The sequence below is a fragment of the Heptranchias perlo genome, chromosome 15 (genome assembly GCF_035084215.1).
Source record: "Heptranchias perlo isolate sHepPer1 chromosome 15, sHepPer1.hap1, whole genome shotgun sequence".
NCBI lineage: Eukaryota > Metazoa > Chordata > Chondrichthyes > Hexanchiformes > Hexanchidae > Heptranchias > Heptranchias perlo.
The window spans coordinates 9,506,883-9,532,445 of NC_090339.1; the positions used below are offsets into that span (position 1 = coordinate 9,506,883).

The following is a 25,563-nucleotide window of genomic DNA, read 5'->3' on the forward strand; positions in this document are numbered from 1 at the left end:
GGAGGGAGCGGGGGGGTGTGTTTTGTAGCCAGAAATGCCGGCAACGCGGAGGTCCTGCTGAATTTAACAGCAGTACCTCATTATTTTTTTTTTACTCTTGTTCCCCGCCCGACAGCTGGCCAGATTGAGAGGCTGGCTGGCTGGCTGCTGGGCGGGAAAGCCTACAGTACAAGGCTACAGCCGGAGACCCTTGGGGATGCGACAGAAGATTTTCTTGGAGGGCTGGGGGGAAGCACTCCTGCTCCTCCCGGACAACAAGCAGTGCTGGAAAAGCACTTACCTGCTGGAGCCGGAATCTCCCGCCTCCCTTTTGTTGCCGGATTTCCCGAGCCCTGCGAAACCCGGCCCGGAGCTGTTAAATTCAAATGGCTCTTAAAATCTGAGGAACGGAGCTTCATTTAAATATTATAATCACGGGCCCGCCTCTCCAGAGAGGGCTACTTTGTCGCCCCCAAACCCGCCCCGGTAAAAGCGGAAGTAGGCGTGTCCGTGGCAGGTTGGTGGTCAGGTTTCACATATTTACTCATTTAATCCCCTCCCTCCCGCTCATCGTGGGGGGGTTAAAATCACCCCCAAAGACTTAGTTTCATCCCTCCAGAAAACAATGGTGAACTTAAGGTTTAATTAATTATTACTCTATCTGATTGTTCAAAGCAGCTTTCCAGATGGCTGCCATATATTGTACATTTAGAACATTGGGTAATATCAAGTTGTTTTTTAGGGTTATGTATCAGCATAATTGTTATATCTACCATTTAGAATAACACTATTTTCTTGAACTTTATAGCTATATGCAGTACCATAAGATTTTTGCATTTTTAAATTTGTTTTTGGGATTTATTGCCCATGCTCAAGTCACCCTGAAAAGATGGTGATGGGCCTTCTCCTTGTGCTGATGGTGCTCGCATGATGGTTTTTAGGTAGGGAATTCCAGGATAATAAAGAAACAATGTGCACTATATGTCTAAGTCAGGATGGTGGGTGACTTGGGATGATAATGTTCCCATGTCATTGCTGCTCTTGTTCTTGGTGGTAGAGGTCTCAGTGGAAAGGAGGTGCTGTTGAAATAACGGTGATTAGTTGCTGCATTGCATTCTGTCTACAGTACATATTGCAATAACACTCTATTAGCGATGGGGTGTGGATCTTGAGTCCAGTGGTAACGGCACTGATCAAGCGAACTGCTCTGACCTGAATGTTGTCAAACTTCTTGAGTGTTCCAGTGGTTGCACTCATTCAGGTGAGTGGTGAGTACTCTATCACATTACTGATTTGAGCCTTGTAGAAGGTGAAGAAGCTTTGAAGGGTCAGAAGATGAGCCACTCATCACAGAACAACTTTCCTCTGCCCTACTCTTGTAGCCACAATATTAGTATGGTGCATCCAGTAAAGCTTCTGGCCCGAGGTGACCCCCAAGATATTGATGGGGAATTCAGCAGCGATGTTTCTGTTGAAGTTCGGTTAAAATGGCTGGTCGTTCTCTTGCTCAAGATGGTCATTACTTGGCACTTACGTGGTGCAAATGAGACCTGCCACTTGTCAGACCCAGGATTGGATGTTGACCATAGCTAGCTGTAGGCTGGCATGGGCTGCTTCGTTAATGGAGGAGTTGTGAATGGACCTGAATACAGCAGATTCATTAGCGAACAGCCCCACTCCTGGCCTCCTGACAAAGGCAAGGTCATTGATGGAGCAGCTGGAGATGATTGGTCCAAGCACCTTTCCCTGCAGAACTCTTTCAACGATGTCCTGGGATTACGATGATGGGCTTCTGACAAAAGATAATTGGTGAGTAGGTCTCATTTGATGACACGATTGATGACTCCTTCAATCATTTTGCTGATGACTGCAGCGGTGGGTGATAGGGTGGTAATTGGCGAGTTAGATTTTTGTGGACAGGACATACCTAGGCAATCTTCCACATAGTTGGGTAGATACCATTGTCACAGCTGTAATGGAACAGCTTGGCTCGATCTGGTGCATGGATCTCAAGCACGACAGCGGGATCTTGTTAGCGCCCATAGTCTTTGCTGTGGGCACTCGACCACTTTTATATTGTGACTTGCAATGAACTGAATTGGCTGGACACTGGCAGCTACGATGGTGAGGAGCTCGGGATAGGTCATGTGGGATTAAAACTTTGTGCTTTTGGTTGCAAACGCTTCTCGTGTCATTTGCACTCGTGTGTTGGACGCCGCCATGTTGAGGATGGGAATATTCATGCTGCCACTTCCTCTTTCTTGCCTGATTGTCCACCACTGTTCTCGATTGGATGTGGTACAGCTGCAGGGCGTTGCTGCCATCCATTTGTTATTGGAGCACTTAACTCTCTCAATATCCTGCTGCTTTTGGTGCTTAGCATGCATGTAGCCCAGTGTAATAGCTTCACGAGGTAGATACCTCATTCTGATGTAATTTTGGTGCTACTGCTGCCTTGCGCTACTGAACTCTACATTGAACCAGGTTTGGTCTCCTGGCCTAATGGTGGTGGATGGGCCAGGCCATGATTATGGTGGTATACAATTCTGTTGCTGATGGCCCACAGCACCTTATGAACATCCAGTTTTGGACTGAAAGATCTATCTATATTCGGTCCTCATAAGCACTGTGTGGTGGCCACTCTACCAATGCTATCATGGACAGTTGTGTCTGCAGTAGGTAGGTTGCTGTCAATAAGGTCGAGTAAGTTCCTCCATAGTGTTGGTTCCCTCACCATCTGACGCAGGCCCAGTCTGGTAGCTGCATCCTTCAGGACTTGACCAGCTCAATCAGTGGTGGTACTACTGAGCGGGTGGGCAACAAGGTGGCAGATGGAGTATAATGTGGGGAAATGTGAAATTATCCACTTTGGTGGGAAGAATAGAAAAGCAGAATATTTTTGAGACGGTGAGAGACTAAGAAATGTTGGTATACAGAGGATTTTGGGTATCCTTGTACATGAATCACTGAAAGTTAACATCAGGTACAACAAGAAAGGCAAATGACATGTTAGCTTTTATTGCAAGGGGTTTGGAGTATAAGAGTAAGGAGGTCTTGCTGCAATTACATAGGGCTCTGGTAAGATCACACCTGGAGTACTGTGTACAGTTTTGGTCTCCTTACCTAAGGAAGGATATACTTGCCTTAGAGGGGGTTCAACAAAAGTTCACTAGATTGATTCCTGGGATGGGAAGGTTGTCCAATGAGGAGAGATTGAGTAGAATGGGCCTATACCCTCTGGAATTTAGAAGAATGAGAGGTGATCTCATTGAAACATATATAATTCTTAGAGGGCTTGACAGGGTAGATGCTGAGAGGCTGTTTCCCCTGGTTGGAGAGTCTAGAACTAGGGGTCATCGAATCAAGATAAGAGGTCGGCCATTTAAGACTGAGATGAGGAAGAATTTCTTCACTCAGAAGGTTGTGAATCTTTGGAATTCTCTACCCTCGAGGGCTGTGGATGCTCAGTCGTTGAGTATATTCAAGACTGAGATTGATAGATTTTTGGACACTAATGGAATTCAAGGGATATCGGGATAGGGCAGGAAAGTGGAGTTGAGGTCGAAGATCAGCCATAATCTTTTTGAATGGCGGACCAGGTTTGAGGGGCCATATGGCCTACTCCTGCTCCTATTTCTTATATTCTTATGTACTCTTTTAATTATGAACATTGAAATCCCCCACCCAGAGTATATTCTGTACCCTTGCCTTCCTCCAAGTAATGTTCAACATGGAGGAGTACTGATATGTCAGTTGAGGGTAGTCAGTTGGTGGTAATCAGCAAGAGGTTTTATGACCTTGTTTAACCTGAAGCAGAGACTTCATGGGATTTGGGGTCAATGTTGAGGACTCCCTGGGCCACTCCCATCTGACTGTGCATCACTGTGCCCCACTTCTGAAAGGTATATTCTGCCAGTGCTTCAGACCCAGGGATGATGATGGAGGAGTCTGGGTTGTTGGCTGATAGGTATGACTTTTTGAAGAATTATCACAGACTGTTGCTTGACCTGTCCATTGGACAGTTCCCCCAACAGTCCCCAGATTTTAGAGAGGAGGGCTTTGCAGGGTTGACTGGGCTGAGATTGCCTAAATTTTATAGGATATACAATGCCTGGCACATTAACAGTAGGTGTGTCCAATTTTAGTAACACGCTCAGTGTAGTGTTTGGATATGGATTTAACTGTCTGAGATGGGAATTTTATGTTTGACTGTCCTCTGGACACTTTTTAATATATAAGTTGGTGGCTTTATTTCTGAATTTAAGGTACATTGTTTGCATCCTTAAATAAATGGGTTCTACTGCTTGTGTCATGGAGTTATTGTGATAAAAATGGAGCGCTGGATTTAACTACCCACTCATTGTCAATGGATGAAAAATATACCTCTCAGAATTTTTTGCCTTTGTAAAATTGTGTCACTAAATATATTTTAATAGCAGTAGGAATACATTTAAAATGGAGAGGACTTTGGGGTTGCTGAGATCTGTCTGTGAGAGATGGCAGGGTTGTTTGTTCATGAATGAGTAACTTAAGGTTCTCTTGGAGGGAATACGATTGGTGGGTCTTATTGAACGATAGGTTTACAACTGAATAAACAACGGAGAAGACTGCTTCGGAGGGCATTAAGAATCAACCACGTATTGTGGGACTGGAGTCTTGTGCCATTAATGAGCAAGTTGGGTTTTTACGACAGTCTGACAGCTTTCACGAATTTTTTTGGTGCTCGCCCACAAATTAAAAGATTTATTTAATTAATTTTCACAGTGTGGTGAGATTTTATCTCATGACACCTGGCTGCTAGTTCCAGTACCATAACCAGTACAGTATGTATAACATCTCATCCCAAATGGTACGCATTGAGACAATAAGAACATAAGAAATAGGAACAGGAGTAGGCCATATGGCCCCTTGAGCCTGCTTCGCCATTCAGTAAGATCATGGCTGATCTTCTACCTCAACTCCACTTTCCCGCACTATCCTCATATCCCTTGATTCCCTTTGTGTCCAAAAATCTATTGCTCTCAGTCTTGAATGTTCTGTTTACTAGGGAACAAGAGAAGGTTTATCTGATTAATTCGAAGAAACTATTGCATTCCAAGAAACTATTAACAAAAGCCTGAAAGCAATATCTGTGGTGCACATGGAAAGCCTAACATTTCAAAGGGCACATTAATGTTTTGTGGACTGTTTCTAGTTCTTTGTACAAGTATTGTTTCCTTGTATTCTGTTTACTTCTGTGGATATTTTCCATTGTAAATATATTTAATCAGTAGCTTAACCTGTAGAAAATGAGCTAGCTTTGACATTTTCTTCTTTCCGGATTGATAGGCAATGCAGTGGGCATCTCGTAAGCAGTTTAGTACTTTCAGGGTTAATTGTTAGACCTGGGTTACGTTAACTGAGTGCAGCAAAGGTTAAAAGACCCAGGTTTCAACTGATAAGAGATGTGGCCTGCTATCCAGCAGTTTATATGAGAAAAAATGTGTACTATAACACTATTTTCTTTAAAATAGTCACCAATAAATCCAATAGGGAATTCAGAAAAAGTGTCTTTGCCCAAAGAGTGGTAAGATTATGGAACTCGCTACCACAAGGAGTAGTTGAGGCAAATAGCATAGATGCTTTTAAGGGAAGCCAGATAAGCACATGAGGGAGAAAGGAATAGAAGGATATGCTGACAGGGTTAGATGAAGAGGGGTGAGAGGAGGCTCATGTAGAGTATAACTGCTGGCATAGACCAGTTGGGCCAAATATCCTGTTTCTGTGCTGTGGACTCGATGTAATTCTGTGTAAAAAAAATTAAACCCAAAGATGTTTGTGATCTTTTTGTCTTGCTTATCATTCATATTGGAAACATACCTTGATGATCATTTTTTTTCCAATTGTATGTGTTAAATTGAGTCTGGGGAAGTTTGAATAATTAAACCAGATTTACACACATCTTACTGACCATATTGTAAGCAATAAAAACCTACTTCCTTCTGCACTGAGTTCATGCTCTCAAATATAGTGCTGTGGGGAGGAACTGAGTGGAAACCAGGTGCCTCCCTGTGGGCAGAGGGAGTATTGGAGAATGAATAGTTGCCAAGCAGGTACTGCACAAGTGGCCTGGAAGTAAGTCATCGATTCCTTTGACAGCAACAGATGTATGGCCTAGAAAGATCTGTAAAGGAGAATATTGGGGTGGGAGGGAGAAAGAGAGAGATTTCATACCCTGTTTCTTTTTAAAGAGAAGTTCTCCCAGAAGAGCCAAGTTACTCTTTATTCTGAATTTTTGGAACACATTAATAATGACTAGTTTTAAATTAATAAATTACATTTGTTTTGCAGCAATTAAAGTTGAGCAGTCTGGTAAACCCAAAGTGCCAATTCATAATACTGGTAAAAAGCAATTGTGCGTGGGTGGAAGTACACTTAGTCATGAAGTTCTGTAATATATGCAATTTAATATTACTTGAAGTTGTGCTATGTGTACTTGTGAGAAGCTGTAACTTAAGCATTCATTGACTAAAATGAATTAAGTTTAGGTTAAAAACAACGACCCGTTCTCTGATGCAAACCATGTGTATGCAGGTATGAATGGAGACTTATTCTGATACAAGCATTTCATTCATAATGCTTGCAATTATTGGGGCAGAAATCGCTCACGAAATAATAGAGGTCAACAGCGCTCACTGTTGTTATTTGCAAAATGGAGGAGCAAGTTCCGGTGTTCGCACGTATGCATTGAAACGCGGAAATCCAGAACTTGCTCCTACTGGTTCGCCGGCAATATGACAGCTTTGAATTAAAGGGCCATTTCACGCTGCAATCAGAGAAACCATTGAAAAAGTGCCAACTTGCTTATCTACCCAGCTGGAAAGTAACTAATTATGCCACAACACAGGTATGCTTGAAAATACCAGGTCTAAACTAAGTTTTAACAGCGCGGTAAGTCTTAATGACTGCCATACAACTAAAAATTAACTTTTAAAAATGTAGAGTCTCATTATTCCTTATTTTAATAGCTTTTGGTCATTTTTTTAAGAAATTAATTAATTTTTGTTTTACTTTTCTCTTCTGTCTCTTTTACTTAATTCAATTATTTCTTACATTTTTTTTGCTGTCTATAACTGTTTGTACATTGATTTTAATGTTGTACCTTTCACTTCCTGGTTTAACCTACCAACCCTGCAGACAGTGAACGTAGCGTGTCAAAAATGCTGCAATCTGATTGGTTGAGGGGAGAGATCGATCCTCTCGCTTCTCCCAGGGTCCTAGCTTCACCTGAACTGATACTGGGCTCTTCTCCACTTCCTATTTGAGGAAGTGGCCGACGAAAAGACAGCGGTAAGTTAGCAGGTTAGTATAAATCTATGGAGCAGCGAACAGTGTTGGTTCACCGCTCCGAGCAATTTCTACCCCATTAACTTTTTTGAATTGGAGGAATGTGATGATGTGATGATGTATCTGGCTTTGACACTCGAAAGGCATCGGTTATCTATCTGACATATTTAGAAGTCTTGCATGCATTAAATGTCTCACTAACTTTGTTTAGCACTTTCCTATCACACATTGATAACACTCAGAAGCACATGGACATCACAACGCGCATAACTTCGGCCCAACCTGTTTGTGTCTGCGTTTACCCTCCCCGCAAGCAAATAGTGTTAATCACATTTGCCCATCCTGTTCCCGTATCCTTTCGACCAGTTTCAAGATTCTTATAGGGAATAGATAAATTAAGCTCTAAATTAAATACTTGAGATTGCCACAAACTCCAGAACTGGGGACATGCCTATTCTTATAAAATGGCATGTCCTCTGACTCACTGTGTGCAATGCCACAGACCATCTGCTAGTCTTGGGTAAAAATTTTGAGTGTCCATTGCACTACAGATTGTCATAATTTGCTACAGATGGAAAGAAAGCCAGCCATTACATATTGGTTTCTTTTGACCTGGAGCCATAAATTTACTAGCAGTTACAATTGTCCATTAAGCAGAATTTAGCGCACCATCTAGATTGGTAATTTAGTGCAGCACTGAGGGAGTGCCGCATTGTCAGAGGTGCCGTCTTTCGGATGAGAAATTAAACCGAGGTCCCAAAGCACTATTTGAAGAAGAGCAGGCCAACATTTATCCCTCAACCAACACCACTGAAACACATTAATGGAACATTTATCTCCTTGCTGTTTGTGGTTCTTTGCTGTGCAAATGGCTGCTGTGTTTGCCTATAAAACAACAGTAACTGCACCTGTAAAACTAATTCATTGGCTGAAAATCGCTTGGTATATCTTGGGGTCGTAAAGGGGCTATATAAATACAAGTTCTTTGTTTTTCTTAACAACCTCAGGATTTACAAGCAGCTACAATTAATCTGGATTTGTCTATTTAGACCACCTTCCCACAGAGAGTACGTGCAATGGTCTTAAAGGGATTGGCACAAAGTAAGCTTCATCTTAACAGCTACACATCACAGCTGTGCTCCACACTAGCTGTGAGCAATGCCAGAGGAGACCTGCTAGTTAAATTTTATATTTGTTTTGCCCAGTAGGAGTCAGGATACAGCTTGAAAGTTATATTGAGTTGACAGATTATCTGGATTCATAGAAAGGTGACAGCACGGAAGGAGGCCATTCAGCCCATCGAGTCCGTGCCGGATCTATGCAAAAGCAATCCAGCTCGTTCCACTCCCCCGCCCTATCCCCATAGCCCTGCACATTTATTCCTTTCAGGTACTTATCCAGTTCCTTTTTGAAATCCATGATTGAATCTACCTCCACCACCCTCTCAGGCAGTGCATTCAAGATCCTAACCACTCACTGTGTAAAAATGTTTTTCCTCATGTCACCTTTGGTTCTTTTGCCAATCACCTTAAATCTATGTCCTCTGGTTCTTGACCCTTCCAACAATGGGAACAGTTTTTCTCTATCTATTCTGACTAGACCCTTCATGATTTTGAATACCTCTATCAAATCTCCTCTCAACCTTCTCTGTTCCAAGGAGAACAACCCCAGTTTCTCCAGTCCATCCGCGTAACTAAAGTCCCTCATCTCTGGAATCATTCTCGTTAATCTTTTCTGCACCCTCTCTAAGGCCTTCACATCTTTCCTAAAGTGTGCTGCTCAGAACTGGACATAATACTCCAGAGTGGTCAAACCAGTGATTTATAAAGGTTCATCATGACTTCCTTGCTTTTATACTCTATGCCTCTATTTATAAAGCCCAGGATCCCGTATGCTTTTTTAACCACTTTCTGAACCTGCCCTGCCACTTTCAACGATTTGTGCACATATACCTCCAGATCTCTCTGTTCCTGTACCCCTTTTAGAATTGTGCCCTCTAGTTATTTTGCCTCTCCTCGTTCTTCCTACCGAAATGTATCACTTCATATTTTTCTGTGTTAAATTTCATCTGCCACGTGTCCACCCATTCCACCAGCCTGTCTATACCCTCTTGAAGTCTATCACAATCATCCTCACTGTTTACTACCCTTCCAAGTTTTGTGTCATCTGCAAATTTTGAAATTGTGCCCTGTACACCCAAGTCCAAGTCAATATATATCAAGAAAAGCAGTGGTCCCAGCACCGACCCCTGGGGAACACCACTGTACACCTCCCTCCAGTCCGAAAAACAACGTTCACCACTACTCTCTGCTTCCTGTTACTTAGCCAATTTTGTATCCATACTGCTACTGCCCCCTTTATTCCATGGGCTTCAGTCTTGATGACAAGCCTATTATGCGGCACTTTATCAAACGCCTTTTGAAAGTTCATATACACATCATCAACCGCATTGCCCTCATCGACCCTCTCTTGTTACCTCATCAAAAACTCCATCAAGTTAGTTAAACATGATTTGCCTTTAACAAATCAGTGCTGGCTTTCCTTAATTAATCCACACTTGTCCAAGTGACTGCAAATTCTGTCCTGGATTATCGTTTCTAAAAGTTTCCCCACCACCAAGGTTAAACTGACCGGCCTGTAGTTGCTGGGTTTATCCTTACACCCTTTTTTGAACAAGGGACTAATTTAAAGCATATTGATTAACATTTGGCATTGTACTTTGAAAGGGGGAGGCCTATTTTGATTTGAGACCAGATTTATTTAGCGATAATCCTTCTTAACCTTTCAATAGCAACAATTAGGCAGCCTCCTTCAACCCCAAGCCCTCCTCTCTCACCCATACTCTCTGTTCCTTTGGCCTCTTGAATATCCCTCCCTTCTATGCAATAGCGATATATAAAATGTAAGTTGTTAACTGTCGCATTGGTGTGGATTGAAACCACTTCTCAACGATGTTACAGTTACAGCTTTGAAGTGCAAATGGCCACTGTCACTGGAAGAGAAGGAGATAAGTAATAGTGGATCACTGTTAAGCAAACAAGTTGAGGTTTTGTTAAACTGTGTACCAAATAGACTTTTTTTTTGTCATTTTTCAGATAGAGCTGAGAGCACTTTGAACATGAAGTAAAAAGACTTGAAAGACTTCCATTTATATAATGCCTTTCACAATCTCAGGACGTCCCAAAGCACTTTACAACCAATGAAAGACTTTTAAAGTGTAATCACTGTTGTAATGTAGGAAAAGCGGTGGCCAATTTGCACACAGCAAGGTCCCACAAACAGCAATGTGATAATGACCAGATAGTAATGTTGGTTGAGGGATAAATATTGGCCAGGATACCGGGGAGAACGCCCCTGCTCCTCTTCGAAATAGCGCCATGGGATCTTTTACATCACCTGAGAGGGCAGACAGGGCCTCGATTTAATGTCACATCTGAAAGACTGCACCTCTGACAGCGCAGCGCTTTCTCAATACTGCAGTGGAGTGTCAGTCTAGATTTTCTGCTCAAGTCTCTAAAGTGGGACTTGAACCCACAACCTTTTAATTCGGAGGCGAGAGTGCTACCACTGAGCTATGACACATTGATATGTGTAATATTATTTAATGGAAAACTGAATTATAGAAAGTGCAAATTCCTGTTGTTGACTTGCAGTTGGAAATACTGGAGACGCTTAATAAGCACACCTCATCTACCTCTTTCATGACCTCAAGGGGACCTTGAGCCCAGTGCACCAAGTGTACATTTCCTGCTTTATCTCTTGTTAATTCCCCTGATTTGTTTGAAATTAACTGCTATCATGCAGATGACAAAGTCATACTGTGCAATATAGGAGACAGATGGCAAGCAAAACATGTCATTGTACCTGCTTTTTCACAAGAAGCTTTCGAATGTACAAAGTCCAATCAGTTGTATCCTCCTGGGTACTCCTGATAATTCAGTCATTTTTAGCACACAATAAATTGAATTATCCAACTATTTGAATTAAGCAACCTAAATAACACTGTCATGTGGCAACTTAGCGCTAAAAATTAAATTAGCACATAATTTGAATTAAGCAACTTTGAATTAAGAGTGCTAAAAATTGAATTGTCATGTAATTTAAATTAAGTAGCTTTGAATTAAGCGGAGTAGACTGTATGTGAAGCACAGCAATGTAGCAAGTATACAATATACTCTTGATAGTGCTCTGCTTTGGTTAAGCTTCTTGACTTATAAGCTAAATTTTGTGAGTTTCTCATTATTAGACATTACCAAACTGCTGGTGTTCTTGACTGTAATCTTAGCCTTTTACATTTATTTTTTTTGTGGGTTCCCCCCCCCCCCCCAGCCTTTTTTTTTCAATGTGGCATATATTCTGAGTCTGTACTTATGTTGTAAAGAGTGTTGATGGAAGGGAACAATTTATAAAAATGGTTACAAAAATTGCCTTTGAAATCAGTAGATCCTGTTGGAGGGAACTCTGGTTCTCTGTGTAATTGAAAGGTAGGTGAATAAGAGGGGACCTTACAGAGTTATGTGAGATACTGAATGGAATAGTAAAGTTAATCTGGAGTACTATTTCAGCTTAAACCATGATTGCATAACAAGGGGAAATGACTAAAAACTGGTAAAAAGGCAAGTTGAAACTGATGTCAGGAAGTACGTCTTCACACAAAGAATGACCAATAGCTGCGATGGCCTTCTGGTTGGGTAGTGGGAGGTACGTGCTCTGGAGTGATTCGAGAGGCAGTTAGCTGCTGTGATGGGAGAGTACGTAGGTTTCTATGGAAGGATGAGCCAGAGCCAAATGTTCTGTCTCATCGCAGCGTTTGTAATTCAGCAAATTAAGCTGACACATGTCTGTGTTCCTTTTAGTGGGTCAAGCTTGGAACTGAGCACAGTGCACTTAAAACAGGGTCACATTGACTCTGCAGTTGATTTATGAAAGATAGAAAAAACTGAAGCATCACAATGATGCCCCCATCCCAATTCTCAGATGAGTAGAAGCAATTGCAGTATGTTTGGTTTATGTGTCTTTTGAGCTCGCACTTCCTTGCTCCTGGAGATTCTGTGCCTCATGCTGGACCGGATGTCCAGTTAAGCACTGATGTTGAACATTGTTACCAGTTGTAATTTTAGTCGCCTTCTGTGCCAGAGCTGTTTTTAAACTCTACAGAATTGAATACAGCACAGTGGAGTGCTCCACCCCTCTCTCCTCCTTTTAAGACCCTCCTTAAAACCTGTCTCTTTGACCAAGCTTTTAGTCATCCCTCATTATGTCTCCTTTGGCGATGTCAGTTTTTGTCTGATTACGCTCAGGTGAAGCGCCTTGGGACGTTTTCCTACTTTAAAGACGTTGTATAAATGCAAGTTATTGTTGTTGCCAATGAGTCTGATCATTGTCACTTTTATGCAGGTATTCCATATTTGCTGTAAAACTTCTACATATTCTAAGTTAGATTTATACAATGGGTACGATGGCCCAGTTCTGAAGGGTCGTGAGATCAAATCCCACCATGGCAAATTGTGAAACGGAACTCAAATCTGGCAATTTACGGCTGACACCAGGAAAGCAACCATTGAAAAGCTACCAGATTGTCATAAAAACCCAACTGGTTGACTCATCTCCTTCAGCAAAAGGAACCAGCTACCCCTCCCCAGTCTGACCTACATGTGACTCCAGCCCTACAATGTGTGGTTGAGTCTTATTGCCCTCCAAGGCAGCCTCCACAAAGACAACTAGGAATGGACAGTAAATGCAGGCTTACTAGTGTCATTCACATCCTGAGAACAAATAAAAATAAGAAACCCAAAAGCCTTGCTAGCTATGCTGAGAGTGAAATGGGACATGAGCTTGCTGCAACGTAAGCTGCAGGTGGACCCAATCTATCCAACACTTATTGCAGGGAAACAATCAAGTACACAGAAGTGCATTTCTTGCAGTGGTGGGATCCAGAAATTTGAACGGGGGCATGAGCACAGAAAACACCAGTTTTTTTTTCTGGGGGCAGGCCACACATACCCCCAGGAAGTTTAGATTTATGGCCCCTTTTGGTGCATTTTCCAGCATTTAGAAGTATACTGTGGTGCAGCCTTTGTCTCAGAATTATTGGATGATGCATGCAACACACTATGCACTGGCTCTTTGGTACACACTTTGCACTGGCTCTCTTTTAAAATAGCTTCCATTCTTCATGCTTAGGATCAAACTGGACTACATTGAACCATTCAGTGCAGCACCTGGAAACAACATGAAGTAAAGCCTAACCACTTTCTACTGCTACCCACCCGTAGAAATACCACATGACTCATTTATAAGAGCGTCGAGAAAGTTGTTACACTCTTTATTTAACTTTATTTCAAATTTTACTGCAATTAGGTAGCTTAACCATCATACAACCTAAAATGGAAGCTCGTATTTAGTTATTGCAATGACGTACCAAAAAGTTTCTTTAATGTATGACAGTAGTAAGATTTAGCTCCACATCCCAGAGTTAAAAGGTCAATATTATAATACATGTTTTCTGTCACGTTACAAGCAGGAACTCTCCATCACACTGCAGCTCATAGTTTACAATATTAGGTCGAGAATTTTATTGGCAAATTTCTTCGATTTTAAAGAAGGGTAGACCAGCTTCAATATTCTTGACGACTCACAAAGTAATTTTAAATATCTCATAAGTAACACGTCATGAAAATAATCCACAAAATTTTTTTTAATGCCTTACTGGCAGGTTCCTGCCAAATGACAAGCTGAACCAACACAAGATCCCTCCTCCGTGCTCCCCCAAAACCTCTGTGCACAATCGGGAAATTCCACGTGTGCACAAGAAAATCTTGGGCACCTTAGGGTGTCCTGCGAGAGGCAGTAACAGTACCAATTTGAGTTAGCAAACACTGACCCAGCTGGGGAAATACTGGCTGTCACCGCCAAATACTGGCTGCATGTATGTGGATTCGGAATTGCATATTGCCTTATTTTGAAGGATTTTACCACAGTTTGCATAATGCATTATTTACGATTCTTTCTTCATACAAAGCTTTCTCTTTTTTTAAGCTGCAGGATCGTACCCAGTTTAGTGAGAATGATCTGGCTGTTCTGAAAAAATATTGGGACACAGGTATGACCAGCCTGGGTTCAATATGCAGAGAAAAAATAGAAGCGGTCTCCATGGAATTAAATGTCGACTGTGAGATTGTCAAGGTAAGAATGTCGCTTTGATGCTTTACATTTTCATAGAATCATAGAAGTTTACAACATGGAAACAGGCCCTTCGCCCAACATGTCCATGTCGCCCAGTTTATACCACTAAGCTAGTCCCAGTTGCCTGCACTTGGCCCATATCCCTCTATACCCATCTTACCCATGTAACTGTCCAAATGCTTTTTAAAAGACAAAATTGTACCCGTCTCTACTACTGCCTCTGGCAGCTCGTTCCAGACACTCACCACCCTTTGAGTAAAAAAATTGCCCCTCTGGACCCTTTTGTATCTCTCCCCTCTCACCTTAAATCTATGCCCCCTCGTTATAGACTCCCCTACCTTTGGGAAAAGATTTTGACTATCTACCTGATCTATGCCCTTCATTATTTTATAGACTTCTATAAGATCACCCCTAAACCTCCTACTCTCCAGGGAAAAAAGTCTCAGTCTATCCAACCTCTCCCTATAAGTCAAACCATCAAGTCCCGGTAGCATCCTAGTAAATCTTTTCTGCACTCTTTCTAGTTTAATAATAGCCTTTCTATAATAGGGTTTACCATCAGTGGGTTTTTTTGGAGCTTAAGCGACATTGATGAAACCATTCTAAGTTTACACAAGGCCATATGCAAGTACATATTCGTGGGCTTCCCAAAATAGATCAACTGTGCTGTACAATGAAGTGCAACATCAGCTGCTGCTTTATGTACTGAGGTCGAGACGTTATTAATCTGCACCAAAAATAGTCCAATATCGTCGACTGTGCTTTCTGAAGGTCCCAAAGTTATTGAATGACTAGCATCATCTTATCCAAACTGATATTTTATATCAATGTAATGATAACCAAATCATGCATTACATTTGTATTCAGAATCTTGCATGCGCAGAGGTCTGGAAGTTCTAACTTTATTTTTGCTACATATATAAATATGGGTGATCTGAAAACGACATATAAGTTCTTCACACCCAATTCCCTTGAGTATTTGTGTTGCTATCCTTTTGAAAGCAGTGTCTTTGATGTCATTCTAATTGCGTCAGAAATGAGCTACCATTGCATTAACCTCAATCAGTTTGTAAGTCTGAATGATAAATGGGAGGAGGAGAGGAAGTGAAAGAGAAGCAACAATTAATCTTGTCAGAGGCTTGCAATGTGATGAAGTTTTCATAATTTTCTACAGCTTTCACCTCACTCCTTTGCTGCTACATTTAATTCTTTCATTCAGAATGAGCTGCTGGTTGTCCCGACCTTCCCCATTACATGCACACAACCCCACAAACCTCCAGGTGCATAGGTAAAGTTATAACTGCAGCCCTTTACTCCCCATCTGAGACCCCAGCTGGCTGCCTGCTCCCAACCCCAGACCCTCCCCCACTCACAGCCTTAGCCCCGTATCTGACTTGCATCTGGATGGGCCTACTCCCCTTTACTGCCTGAAACTCAGGCCCGAGCAGTGTCCCCAAGCCTAAGACCTCCTGCGACCCGCACCACTGCCTCCGGCTTTAACTCAGCCGGAGACTCTGTCACAGAATCAGACCCGCATAACCCTGCCTCACCCCACCACTAACTACAACCATGCAACAATTAGAAGCTGTAGTGTTGGACTCTGAATGGTGGCAAGGTGAGCCAAATCGAGCCCAAGAAATGTAGGGTGATAAATATATAGTGAGGTGGGAAATATTACCTGACTCTATGGAGGTAGCTTTGGCGACCATTTTTTTAAATCAAGAATTTCCTATTTCAAACATCCATTGTCAGCATAATTTACTCCCAGATCAGTTATTGCCAAACAATTTTCTTTACTCCAACTTCAGAAGAACATCCCCTACTGAACCAGTGGGACATTCTACATTTCCCATATCAGCCATCCTTTGTCCTTGAATAAAGGATTTTTCTGCTTTGGGCCTCTGTCCACCAGGAACTGGGCTGACTGCCCAAGCTCATTTCTTATGGGACTGTTGCATAGGAACAGGAGTAGGCCATTCAACCCCTCGAGCCTGCTCCGCCATTCAATTAGATAATGGATGATCTGTACCTCAACTCCATTTACCCTCCATATCGCTTGATACCCTTATCCCACAAAAATCTGTTGATCTCAGTCTTGAAAACTCCAATTGTCCTAACATCCATAGCCTTTTGGGGGAAAGCATTCCAGATTTCTACTACCCTTTGTGTGAAAAAGTGCTTCCTGATTTCATTCCTGAATGACCTAGTTCAAGATTGTGCCTTCTTGTTCTGGATTCCCCACTAGAGGAAATAGTTGCTCCGTATCTAGCCAATCAAATCCTTTTATCATTTTAAACACCTCGATTAAATCACCCATCAACTTTCTAAACTCCAGAGAATACATGTCAAGTTTATGCTGCTTGTCCTCACAATCTAACCCTTTAAGCCAATATTTCCTTCCTGAGGTTCGCTGCCCAAAACTGAATGAGTACTCCAGATAGGGTCTGACCAAGGCTGGGTACAACTGAAGCATCACTTCCTCCCCTTTGTATTCCAGCCCCCTTGAGATAAAGACCAACATTCCATTAGCCTTTTTGATTACTTTTTGCACTTGTGCACTAGCTTTTAGTGATAGATGTACATGGACATCTAAATTCCTTTGCTTCTCCCCAGTTCCTAGTTTCTCACCATTATGAAAATATTCCTTAGTCTTTCTTGGATCTAAATTGGATGACCTCACACTTTCCCACATTGAACTCCATCTGCTACAGCTATGCCCACTCAATTAATTTGTCTATGTCCCTTTGTAACCTCCTGCTCCCATCTACACAACTTACTGTGCCTTACAGCCAACAGGCACTGGAAACCTTCATTTGATTGGTCTGAACTGGACTTGAACCTGGTCCCAAAGGTAAAAGACTGGTATTAAAGTTACTGACCACTATATCTCTTTCTACACTTTCCCCTCCCCCACATGCTCAGTTTAAATATTTATCCTTTCTTTTCCCCCATGCTCCCCCTCCCAGCCTCAAATAAATGTGAATATCACCATTTAAATATATCTCGAAGATTTAGATATTATTCCATCCCCTTCCCATTCTCTCTAACACTTCTTTCACCCATATTCAGAGTACTAAATCTGTTTCCCGTGTCATTGCAAAAAGGATTAATTTAGCTGCCCCAAAATGTTTCTCGCAATCTTTAAACTTCCTCACTTCTTCATTCGTACATCCTTAACTGTACTTGTGTTGACCCCTTACATCTTTCTAAGTGTACAGGCTGTACTGCTTTTTGATTTGTATTCGTTCAACACAAGAAACATCTCAGTGTAACAACATGTATAACATAAGAACAGGAGAAGGCCATTTAGCCGCTCGAGGCTTTTCCGTCATTCAATTAGATCCATTTACCCACCTTTGTTGCATATCCCTTGATACACTTGCCCAACAAAAATCTATCGACCTCAGTCTTGAAAATTTCAATTGACCCAATATCCATAGCCTTTTGGGGGGAAGAGAGCTCCAGATTTCACTCCTAAATGGCTTAGCTCTAATTTTAAGATTGTGCTCCCTTGTTCTGGATTCCCCCACCAGAGCAAATATCAAAGAAGAAAGTGTTGTAATTAAGCAGTAAGTGGGTCGCCATCTGAAAGAATAAAATGGGATGATGTTTTGAGAATGAAACTTCATTTCTCATGAAGGGTTTCACCTGAAACATAAATTTGCCTTTCTCTTTCAGATGCTGATTTGCCTGCTGGGCATTTCCAGCATCTTGTGGTTTTATTTCACATAATATGGCAATGTTTGCCATATAAAAGAATCTGCCCTAATGGCATTTAAGGACAGGAAACATTAACAGCTGTAAACCTTGCATAACGCCGGAGGGTATTGTTAATTAATATTCAATGAAGCATCTGATGATACTCATTTTGTTTGCCATCTTATTTCCTCCCTCTTCTAAAAGGATGACTCATATTAAATCAATAATAACCCTCTAGTACCTTGTCGAAGTGGCTATTATTCATGTCTGAGCCTAAATGCTGGTGGACGATTTAACCATAGATGGCATCACAACCATGCTTAATCCTGATCTCTTCTGTATGTATACATGTGTTTACAGTTTTGCTACAAATCTCCCCCACCCCCCTTTTCCAGCAGGGGTCAGTGATTTGGCAGTGAGATTGAGAAACGTGGCTCTTGGACAAAAGGTGGTTAATATGATAATGGAAGTTACTAAACCAAAAGCAGTTCATTAGCTTGTTTGGGTAATTGAAGAATTCCTCAAACCCCATTGTGCTGGAAAGCCCTTTGATCTCTATCTGAAGAGAGAGATCTGAAGAGAGAGATTAAAAAAATAGAGACACGGGCACACAGGAAAACAGGCTTTGAAAATCAGGAAGGCTGCAAGGGCAGTCAGGTTTGTTGCGTGTATAGCTAAGAGGGCCTTCTCTGAGGCTAAGAGGTTAGAAATGTTGGAAGATAGTTAGAACACAACTTGTTTAAGTCATGTAAGTTTACCCACAGATGCAGGGAAGTATGGCATGTTCTTTGTTTTGTATCAGTATGTAAATATAAGTTGTACTGATTCAGCTATGTGAATCTGATCATAACTGTTGCTCTGTATGTTCACTTGCTGTAAAATAAAGCAGCTTAACATTTCACATCAAGCAACATTTCACATCAAGCCTCATTTCACCAAGTGTTTCCTCGGCCAGCCTTTGGACAGAGTGCAGGAGTATTCGTGCAAAAGACTAGTTAAAACTAGTATCAGTAATGGTGGCCATGAAACTACCGGATTGTCATAAAAACTCATCTGGTTCACTAATGTCCTTTAGGGAAGGAAACCAGCCGCCCTTACCCGGCCTGGCCTCTATGTGACTCCAGACCCACAGCAATGTGGTTGATTCTTAATCACCCTCTGAAATGGCCTAGCGGCTCATCACCACTTTCTCAAGGGCAATTAGGAATGGGCAATAAATGCTGGCCTTGCCAGCGACGCCCACACCCCATGAACTAATTTTTTTAAAAGTATTTGTGCAAAAGCCTTGATTGTCCAGTTCGGATCACAAGAGGATGCTACTATTAGGTCCCTAGGTTACACTGTCGTACAAATAGTTTCAGGAAATATGAGTCTACTCCCGTAAAACGCAAGACGCTCAGACCACTTATGGGAACAACTGACATTGTTGAACCCGAGAAGTTATCTCTGGCAGACCCAAATTTGTGGCAGAAGGACTGATCCATCTATTTTTATCAGTATACAGCAACAGAAATGAAAGGTAGCAAGTTAAACACAGAAAAAATAACCACCCGATGAGACATTCAGAAACATGACAACATTGCAGTCCCCCCCCCCCCCCCCCCCGAGAGAAATGGAGAAGAATCCCACTTTGAAAAACTATGGGATGTAGCAGGATTGCGTTCAGTTTTACTGCTGAAAATGAGCCATTATTAACATGCAAGAGCAATGGTGCTATATCTGAATTTTCACCTTTTCGAGGATATCCTGTGTTATATTGGCATTTTGTTCTCCCAGCTGAGGATTGTGACCTCCCGTATTGACACTGCCAGTAAATTCTGACTTTGCAGTTTCTCTTAGTTTTGATTACTAGAGAGCGACAGAAAGCAAGAGAATGCAAGGAAATGGGGCTATGCCAGCATTCATATCAATAATGGAAGTCCCCTGTTAGAATCCTATGAGGGCTCTCAGCACAGCCATGGTGACCTGAAGCAGCAGTATGATTGTCAAAGTCGTACTAAGTCAGTCGTACTAAAACAGGGACAAATTGTTGTCTGCTATCCTTATGACAAATGTGGCTTTGCGCTTTTACCAATGTTTGTTTATGGCATGAGGGTGACTCCTTCGGTATGCGGCTGTCTCGTAACTGAGAATCTCACACCGAGGATTTACCAGTGTTGACAGCTCTGCTCAGCAGCAGCCTGTTAAGATGTCTAAATATGTTACACCGTCAGCCAATGTCCTGTTAACACCGGTTTCTTAAGGGTGTGTAATGTAGACAGTATTGCTGGTCTTTTTTTTACTTGAGTAAATGTAAAAGGGTAACCTCAATCTGTCATTGCAGTTAATAAATCCACTACAGAACTCAAGATTTTTAAAATGTTACTTAAACATCAACATCCCAGAGGAGCTTCTCAGTGCACAGTAGCTAGATATGACCTGATTGATGTATTAGGCAACAGTTCTGCATTTTTACACTTCAATACTTCAATTTCTATCTGGGTAATATTTTTACTTTCTTGATTTTAGTCAATTTGTGTAGCAAGACTACTTGGTGCACACACTAGAGGCTTTTGTTCAAAATTGAATTACTCTGAACTGTAGTATAATTTGCACCCAAGTACAAGTTGCTGCTTTTTGCTAAGGTTACCAATTCAATTTCTCCTCTAAGTCACAATGTTGCACCTCCTGAGAGAGCACACCCTATTGCAGGTGCACTTTTACACCACATTTTAGAATGTTTTGAGAAAGCGCAGTACATATTTAGGTATGTTATTTTTTGCCCTCTAATGATGGACTTGACCTGGCATTGTGCCAGGAAATTGACCGTGAAAGTTACTAGATTGCCTTAAAAGCCAAACTGGTTCACTAATGTCTTTCAAGGAAGGGAACATGCCACCCAGACCCAGTCTGGCCTGCATGTGACTCCAGTTCTGCACTACATGGTTGACTCTTAATGCCCTCAGGGCAAAGAGGGATTCACATTAAATGCTGCCTTGCCAGTGTTTCCCACATACCCCCAAAAATAAATTTTTAAAAAATGAGAATTAACAAGGTAACTGAAAGCCTGTACATTAGTATTACATCACTGCTTGCCTTTTTTCCTTCCCCTTTCCCCTCCAGAAAAGGCTGCTATTATCAGGTTGGTTATTTTGCCTACCTTTTAGCCTTGAAACTAACATTTTTCACCATGCAAAATGGTTTTCCTTGCTTTTATTTTAGTACTCACTTTGGGTCTTTTTTATGTTCTCCTGAAAAGACATGGATTGGGAATCGGAGAAGGAAATACCGCCAGATGGGCATTGAGCTACCTCCTGCTCGTAGTGGACCAGCAGACTTTTCCAATCAACCTGAATTGGATTCACCCTCATTGACCGTAGTCAGGGTTGAATCAACCAAGAGTCCTGAAAATTCTGAAGATAATGACAAGAACGGAGAAGATGTCAGCTTATCTGAAGGTACAATCTATTGAAGCACTTTTTGCAAGTTGCGGAATTCTAAATGCAGAGTTTTAGCTATAAAGCACCTCGGATAAGTGTACAGTGAAACCTGTACAAACCGACACCTGCAATAAACGGACACTTATTGACAGTCCCAAATAATTTACGTTGAAAATACGGACACTTGCAAATTACGAACTACGGATAGCCTTCAATGCACCAACTACCTTTTACATCTTAAAACACAGGACGCGCAAGTTAGTGAGAGGTGGCAGCCGGTGAAAGAAACGGCTTTTGTCGAATGGGGATTCTTTAACCGGCATCCATAGCGGCAGAGAAACCACTCTATCTATGGGATTGAATGCTTGCACGGCTCTGTCCCTGGGATAGGGCGTTGTCTTTGCCGCTATGGATGCTAGGTAAAGAACTCCCCATTCCACAAAAAGCCAGAAACTGCTGGTCGGGGAGAGTCGGGAATCCAGCGCCCTGAAATAGCGGAGAGGGGCCTGAAATTGCAAGGGGATCCTGAAATCGCGGGTGCTCAAGAATTGGGGGGAGAGGGGGAATGGGAGTTCGGGGGGAGAGGAAGACTGGGGAATGGGGGAGAGATGGAGCGAATGGTTTCCCCTTATCCCGCCCTGGGTTTCGCCTCTTTGCCTGCTCATGGGTGGCCTCCTGGATCTTGGAACTTCTCACACAACAGCTGCTGGCGTGAAACCACAAATAAAGATTCTCAACTAAAGGGGACCTAACCTTTATAAGTTAAATCCAATAACATTTGCAGACGTCACGTGATCAAACCTCCAGGAATTCCTCCAACCAGAGTTGGCAACCCTATTCTGCAAGTATATCAGGTACTGATGGACTGCTAACCACCCCTTACCCACCCTCCAGCACTTTAAACATTAGCAGCTGCAGCACAAGAAGGGAAGGGGTCCCAGACGGGGGTCTGCAGGACACTAATTCCCTCCCCCCCCCCCCCAATTTAGCTGTGATCTCCGAGGCACTCTGGCCCTACAGCAGCTACCTCGCCCTGTGGGGGCTGCCAATGAAACAGATCCCAGAATCCCAGAATCAGGACATCCCTCCCTCAATGGAAAAGGACTCCGGGATGGCAATGAACTAGGAAACCCATTGAACAGAAAATGAACTGAAATCACATCCCACTGGTAGGGTTCCAGAATTAGACACAATCCCAGGTGAGGGCAAAGAAGGAATGCTGCAGGAAATACAGCCAATCCTGTGATATTTGGTTCATCCGTTTTATTATACAAACAATGAGCATTTTGAAAATAAGGACACCTGCAAATAAGGGACACGTAATGCAAATTTCTTGGGTGTCCTAATTTACAGGTTTCACAGTATAAACATTTTGTTAACATAATACTGTGTATATTCTTATACTCAGGAGGCACATATAACACACAAAATATTTATATATTTAAAAACTTAATGCTTACCAAAATAAAATGAATAAAATTACATTGGTTTTACATTGGTATTTTATTGCATCTGCTTTGCCAACACTAATGGCACTTGACTCTCAGATTATGGCACCATAGATATCTGCATTTGTTGATTAGTTTCCCCTCGTTTCTTTGTTTGAAGCACTAGTAATTTAGGCATCTAACCCAATTTTTTTTCCATTATTGTTGCTTTCCATGGCCCTTAAGCTGCAAATCCTAATTTATACTCTTGTCTTCTTAGGCGTCCCAAGTGAATTGGAACAAAGGGAGGAGGAGGAGGAAGAGGAGGAAGAAGCAGCAGCAGAAGAGAATGGCGATGGAGAAAGTGTTAGTGATGGGTCATGCAGTATTCCAACATTAGACAAAGTGGTAATTTCTTATTAATTTTATGAGAATTTGTGAGTAGAAGTAGTAAGTTAGAAATCGGCAGGTAAATTACTTGCCCCAATTAATTGCTGCTTGTCTCAAATAAAGCTCAAATCAGGTGCAGAAATGGACAGAACACTTTCACAGTTGGCTGATTTGTTGCTTCAATGTATCCAATAAAGATGATCTCTCGCTGGGTTTGAAAAAATTATGCCTGTATATTTATTGAACGAGTATATAGGTAACATATTTTACTCCAAGATTACTGTGATTACAAGCCTGCAGAAGGTTGATAATGCTGTCCTTGAACTTAGTTGAATTATTAGTACAGCTGGTTGTTAATTAAAGCAGCACTACAATGCAGAGTAGTGAGCTACAGACTTGTGTACACAGCTCCCCACAATGCATGGGGGTAATTTTAACGTAATCCACTGGGCGGTAACCCCAGGGATCAGTTGGAATGCTGGTTTTACACCCGCCCAATATTACTCTCCATTGACTTCAATGGAAACTAAAATCAGGCGAGGTTTAAAACCAGCGTTGCACCCAATCCCGTCAGTTCCCCAATGGGTAGGTTAAATTAAAATTGCCCCCAACCCCATGTTTCTAGCCAGGCCAGTGGGATAAAGGATGAAGGGAAGAATTGGGACCTGATAACTGGACAATCGTGCTTCCCCGCCAGGAAAAAAGCCAAATTGGGTCAGTCTGGCACTCCTTGTAGCAGCTAGAACGTCAACAGATTCTTGGGAACAAAGGAAGGGGGTTAAAGGAAATGAAAAATATTCTGAAAGTGTGATGTTTTTACAATAGTTTGAGTCATTTGGAGACTAAGGAAAGCACTGAAATATCAGTAACACTATTACTCATTTCATTGAGCAAATTTCAGCATTTAGAAATACAAATGTAATGTTACTGTTAAGTATTGATGTGTGAGCCAGTGCAGGAATGTTCAGTCAGGTGCATCCATTAGTGAAGACGCATCCGACACTAAAATGACAGCAGAGCAAAGATCCCTCTTAATCTCATTTCCTTTGCATTCATCCATAACTTTTTAAAAACTCTATTTCTGCATTTGATCTTACTGAAGCAATAAAATGTAATTCCAAAATCCTTTATTTAAAAATGAAAACAGAATAGATGTTTTAATGAGCTCCTTAAGGCAAAGCATGACATGCGTGTTACCAGATATTATAAATTTATTTCTATGCCCGAGGCTGATAATAGATTTATTCTTGTCTGTTCTTTGCTTGTTTATGCTTCTGCCTCACTTGGGGATATAAAAATCCTATCGCCAAGGCTGATCCCTGATCTCTGCTAAGTCAGCTAGTCTCAACCACAGATAAGAGGTGCAACTGATCTTCATGCTGTCAGGCTAAGAGAGAAGCAGTGAGGGTTCCTGCTCCTGATCACTGTCCAGTGATTGCTGCCGACAATGTCTGGTCATGACATAATCGAGGCTGGCTGTGATAGGTTGAATCTACAGGTTCACGCAGGAAAACCTGGCCATTTAGGTGAGAAACTTGGGGGGTTGCCGGCACTCAAGGAACGATATCTGTTTAAAGCAACCACACTGTTCTTGCAGTGAAATCAGTGCACGCAGGAGAGGTTTGAAAACTCTAGTGTGCTCGCTCTCTGTCTCGTGCTGTAGTGTGCTCGCTCTCTGTCTCGTGCTGTAGTGTGCTCGCTCTCTGTCTCGCGCTGTAGTGTGCTCGCTCTCTGTCTCGCGCTGTAGTGTGCTCGCTCTCTGTCTCGCGCTGTAGTGTGCTCGCTTTCTGTCTCGCGCTGTAGTGTGCTCGCTCTCTGTCTCGCGCTGTAGTGTGCTCGCTCTCTGTCTCGCGCTGTAGTGTGCTCGCTCTCTGTCTCGCGCTGCAGTGTGCTCGCTCTCTCGCCCTGCAGTGTGCTCGCTCTCTCGCCCTGCAGTGTGCTCGCTCTCTCGCGCTGTAGTGTGCTCGCTCTCTGTCTTGCGCTGTAGTGTGCTCGCTCTCTGTCTCGTGCTGTATGCTCGCTCCCTGTCTCGCGCTCTAGTGTGCACGCTCTCTGACTCACGCTCTCTGTCTCACGCTCTCTGTCTCGCGCACTAGTGTGCTCGTTCACTGTCTCGCGCTCTAGTATGCTCGCTCTCT

General features: G+C 42.3%; 1 protein-coding gene across 8 annotated transcripts in view; it reads left to right on the forward strand.

Annotated features, from left to right (window-relative positions):
- Window positions 1-25,563, forward strand: part of hdx (highly divergent homeobox) — a 171,707-nt gene that overhangs the window by 115,644 nt on the left and 30,500 nt on the right. For 7 of the 8 annotated variants that reach the window (XM_067996834.1, XM_067996831.1, XM_067996833.1 and 4 more), the window contains 3 exons: window positions 14,344-14,490; window positions 21,428-21,626; window positions 23,316-23,443. In XM_067996834.1, the coding sequence (XP_067852935.1) occupies window positions 14,344-14,490; window positions 21,428-21,626; window positions 23,316-23,443 (474 nt within the window). The remainder of the gene's footprint in view (window positions 1-14,343; window positions 14,491-21,427; window positions 21,627-23,315; window positions 23,444-25,563) is intronic. The other variant, XM_067996830.1, reaches the window with a different exon arrangement.